Source organism: Gymnoscopelus braueri (genome assembly GCF_963280865.1).
Source record: "Gymnoscopelus braueri genome assembly, chromosome: 8".
Taxonomy (NCBI): Eukaryota; Metazoa; Chordata; class Actinopteri; order Myctophiformes; family Myctophidae; genus Gymnoscopelus; species Gymnoscopelus braueri.
The window spans coordinates 12,724,438-12,729,437 of NC_137609.1; the positions used below are offsets into that span (position 1 = coordinate 12,724,438).

The window sequence follows — 5,000 nt, forward strand, 5'->3', positions numbered from 1 at the left end:
CCAAAATACATTTTATTTCAAAAGGCCAAGTTTACACAGTTTGTTTTGTGTCTCCAGCAGAGTTTCTAGTGTCTCTATCTCTCTCTGGAAGAGGTTGCACATGAACTCTGCAGCCGCACTGAGGCGCTCCAACACAAACAATATCAATACAAAGACGAGGAAGTAGAAGAGGAAAGTGGTAGTTACGTGTGGTTGCAGGTGTAGACTTGGCCAAAAAACTATTAAAACATTTTTGGCACAAAAAAAAATTGATTTTTTTTTTTATGCTTTGCAAAATCATCTCGCGGGCCAGATTAAACTAGTTAGCGGGCCTGATCCGGCCCGCGGGCCGTATGTTTGACATCCCTGCACTATAGTGAGGAAATTGACTCTGCTGGGACTCGTTTATAGGTCGTTACCAGAGCTTCTCCCACTTGCTGGAGTAGGAAGGTAGGCTAACTTTTATTCCAAGGTTGATGAAGAGATACTGCCGAATCTAGAACATATTGCCCACAAATATGAATAAACACTACTTCTAATTTAAACCACTTCCAATCCCTATTTTGGGCATTACAGGCAACAATTTCCCCCCAGACACTGTCAATACAGATGGCTGTCCACCATAGAGCCTGGTTCTGCCTGATGTTTGCAACAATGCTTGCTCAGGGTGGGGGTGGCAATGTGTCTTGAGACAACTTGTGATTCGGCACTAATTGAACTGAATTGAATTTCTTTAAAAGAAAACAAAACAACAAAATTATACATTTTTGAAGAATTTGAAAATAGCTAAAATAACCGATCTACAAGACAAGGTCAGAACATGTCACGATGCAACGCGTTGGACTGAGCTTAGGACTGCTATTTTCACTATTTCTTGTACAAAGTATACAGTACAAGTCATAAGTGGTTAATTGTGGCTATGGTATTAGCAGGATCATCAACGCTGTGTCATCATCATTAATATTAAATAGATTTTCTCCTACCTGATGGGCAGCAGCGTTCATAGTCCAACACACTCAGTCCTCTAGAGCCACCATCCCTTTCACTGGGTCCTTAACTCTCATCTAACACACACACACACACACACACACACACACACACACACACACACACACACACACACACACACACACACACACACACACACACACACACACACACACACACACACACACACACACACACAAAGAAATAATGTGTCAGGGTTACTGACACACATATTTTAATCAAGTTTGCTTTGCTTTGTTCCTCCCACTTTCATTGCAGTGCTGAAAAAAAAACTACATTTCTTTACTTAAGTGAAAGTAACAATACTGCCATGCAGAAACACTCCATTACAAGTAAAAGTCCAACAATCAAAATAGTATTGGCTTCAAAATATACAAGTACCAAAAGTAGAATGTCCTGTTTCACAAGTTATCATAATGTCTAAAATGTATTAAAAATCTTTTGAAAATAGCAGAGCTACAAGCTCACAATGTGTCGCGGCTATTTTCAAATAGCCAAAGTTTAAATAGGACTGAAGTGGTAAATGTATGTTTTGTAATAATAATCTAAATCTACAAAGTAACTAGTAACTAAAGTTTTCAAATAATTGTGGTGGAGTAAAAAGTACAATATTTGCCTCTGAGATGTAGTGGAGTAGAAGTACAGTAAAAGTATTGAAATTTGGACATACTCCAGTAGTAAAAGTACCTCACAATTGTACTTAAGTACAGTGACTTTCCACCACTGTTTCATTGTAAAATAACACATTGAGTATGTGCCAGGAGGATTGAATGAAAGCAGATCTCCAGAAGTTTTCTTCCAGTCATTGTGTTGTTGTTCTGTTGCTCACCTCATCTAGCTCCTTGCGCGTATCCTCCTCCATGCGACGAATATCCTCCATGTTCAGTTCGATCCATCTGTCGATCCAACAGAAGAGCTGACGGTGGAAGTTAGTGAACAACCGCTTCTCTTGCTGAAAGAACAAAAATAAGAGAAACCGATTAGCTCAGACTGACTCAGTGAGTCAACACTACCGTACAATTAAATACAAGGGAAAAACAATATAAAGATAAAAATAGAAACAGAATAAGTGTTAAACAAGAAATATAACAAATATGTCTATAAAATGTACACAAAATTGAAATAGTACAGTCTATGCTCTTTACTGTATAGACCAGGGATCCACAAGTCCCACCAACCCAGACTGATGCTAGCTCTTAATTCTATCGGGTATTACTGGTATTGCAGTCCCAGACTGTCCCAGGTCTACATTAGACAGTGATTATATGACTAAGAAGCCCAGTAAAGGTCCCCAGGACCAGACATGAGAGACACTGAAATAGGGCATCAGGGACTAATTCCACCGTGCAATACCATGTTGGACCACTAGAGGCCAGCGCATGCCAATGTGCGGCATCGTGCAGAGCAGTACTTTTCCACTCTCAGTTGATACCCTGAGCTGACAGCACCTCAGGTACAGGACACACTAAGACACTGTGTTACTGTCGTTATTATGGGTCATAAACTTCGTGCTCAATAAGTCCCAGTGAGAAAACCAACTGAGACACAGAGGCGGAACTGCTAGTGATATCGTGACTATTAATATGCTGTCCAACACCATGAGGGGTAGAATTGAATATCAATGAGGGGTACAATATGAAATTGAAGTTGTCTCTATTATCTCACTGGCTCTTTAGCCTTTATCTGATCTTCTAATATCACAGGAAGTCAGGGCCATGTTTCTGATCTTGAACTTATTAAGAATAGTTGCATGTACAGTGAGCTTGTGTCAGCTAAATGGCTGTCGGGTAGACACCTTGTATCTGCATACTTCATCTTTTTATGTTTATTTCTTTCATGAATTAATGCCCTATTTCATACTTCTTCATATGACAGTGTCATGCAAAAGTAGGGAAACTAGCTGATTGACAAGCTCACAAAGCATTGTGATGCAATGCATTGTGAGCTTGCCCAAAATAGGGACACCAGGTTCAAAGTAAGTCTGTCTGTGGGTTTTATAAATATTTAACCAATGAAAAGTATTAACAAGAACGTGTGACAAGAACGTGTTATTTTTTCCATTTCCTGAAAGGTAACCATTTTGGACATAGGCTACAAGGTTCCTCCACGACAGCAACAATATTTAAAGAGGTGGTGCCATGGTTTTGCACTTTTTCTGTTTTTCATGTGTCTATGAGGTTGATAGAACTTCATTAAGCCACCTGGTGGTGTTTTTATGGTGTTTTATGTCTTCTCTGACTATTTTGAGTTTCTACCTGGAGGCTGAAACCTTGAGGGTCAAACGTGCCAATAGAAAAACAGCGCTTTAGTGACATAGTAAAAATATACCCTCCCCCTCATTATCATAACACAACAGGTGTGGGCATGAGGAGGAGGAGGGACGAGGACAGGTGGGTGGTGCTAAGGTGGTGGAGGAGGTGCTAAGGTGAGAACCAGGTACACTTAATGAACTGGAGGCGTGTCCACATAAAAACATAACAATAACAATTTCTGTACACTTTTTTGAAAAAAATCTTCCTCCTAGTATAACCATAATACCTGATGATTATGTTTTAGGGGGGGGGGGGAATCACTGAAAATCACGGCACCCCGTCTTTAAGTTCAGCGCTATACAATACCAAATGGTATCATTATAACCGTGCAATGTGTGTAATTCTACTGTCTGTAACGTGTGTAATGTAATGTACTGCACACACAAAGCTGGACCTGACCCTGGCAGAAATGCATGGGTTTTCAAACAGCGGACAAACCTTTTGAATGAAGTTCTCCACTTTGTTTTGCAGGCCCCACCATTTGAATTTAACGGTGACTAGTTTGTAGGCACACATGTGTGGGCATTCCGTCTTCTCCTTCTTGGGAAGCTCCTTCTGCAAGTGCAAGTATGACATTATAACGTCAACACAAGCGCATGGATGTAAAAGAATATGGTTTCTATATACGTATATAAATACCCCTGTCTGTCTGTCTATCTAATGATCGGATAATCTATTCCCAAACCAGTTGTCCTCAAAAGCCCCCAGTGTGGAGGGTTCATGTCAAAACGTATTCTATCCACCATGGCTTGCCAACTTGGACAGTGCACTCATCGGTTGCTTGAGCCTAGCGGTTTAGTCGGGCGTGCCTCATGATCCTGCAGGCGCGCCTGCCTTGTTTTGAAGTGATTTAAAAAGTCATGGATTTGTTATAAAACCCTGCAGTGAGTGGACCTAAACGAACGCTCCCCAACATGACTGGTTTGGGAATCGCTTACACCCATAAATCCATCCATCTATACTGCATCGCACAGCAGTGTATAATTTTGGCTTTACCCTCCAGTCTGGTCCTAGAGGGCCCCGGCCTGTTTTCGCTGACTTGAACTTGGAGGGATCCTCCTCTGGTTTGTAGTCCTGGACAGAGAGGGAGAGGACATAAGAAATGAGGGCGACAAAGGCAACAATGATGTCTCAAGACTACAACTTTGTTAGTGGTGGAAAGATACTGTATGTGAAGATAGTTCAAAGGTGAAAAGATATTCACCTTAGCATCCACTGCGGTCCTGTCTCCAATGTCAATCCAGACTATATCCACCTTTTTCCAAGCGTCTGCATCCAGACCATGCACCTGTAAGGGTATCATATGCACACACCCACCCACACACACACACACCCACGCAGTCAGAGCATTAACCACGTAAGCCCTATTTAATAATTCATTATATGAGCTTGTAGATTGGCTGATACATTGGCTGATTGAATGTTATATTTTTGCCTATAATAACATGACGACAGTACAATAATATAAGATCTGAAGGATTGCCGCCCAAGACAATACAAAATAAATAAGTAAATGTGTATGAAATGAATGTACACGCACGCACGCACGCACGCACGCACGCACACACACACACACACACACACACACACACACACACACACACACACACACACACACACACACACACACACACACACACACACACACACACACACACACACACCTTCTTGTAACTATCACTTTTACTACTCACATTTTCA

General features: G+C 41.2%; 1 protein-coding gene across 1 annotated transcript in view; it reads right to left on the bottom strand.

Annotated features, from left to right (window-relative positions):
* Nucleotides 1–5,000, bottom strand: part of pitpnab (phosphatidylinositol transfer protein, alpha b) — a 43,089-nt gene that overhangs the window by 2,182 nt on the left and 35,907 nt on the right. Inside the window, exons 6-11 of the mRNA XM_080434767.1 lie at nucleotides 4,994–5,000; nucleotides 4,504–4,587; nucleotides 4,296–4,373; nucleotides 3,738–3,854; nucleotides 1,817–1,939; nucleotides 963–1,043 (exon numbers count right to left, since the gene is read on the bottom strand). The exon at nucleotides 4,994–5,000 is cut by the window's right edge and continues 68 nt beyond it. Of these exons, the coding sequence (XP_080290893.1) occupies nucleotides 996–1,043; nucleotides 1,817–1,939; nucleotides 3,738–3,854; nucleotides 4,296–4,373; nucleotides 4,504–4,587; nucleotides 4,994–5,000 (457 nt within the window). The 3' untranslated portion in view covers nucleotides 963–995. The remainder of the gene's footprint in view (nucleotides 1–962; nucleotides 1,044–1,816; nucleotides 1,940–3,737; nucleotides 3,855–4,295; nucleotides 4,374–4,503; nucleotides 4,588–4,993) is intronic.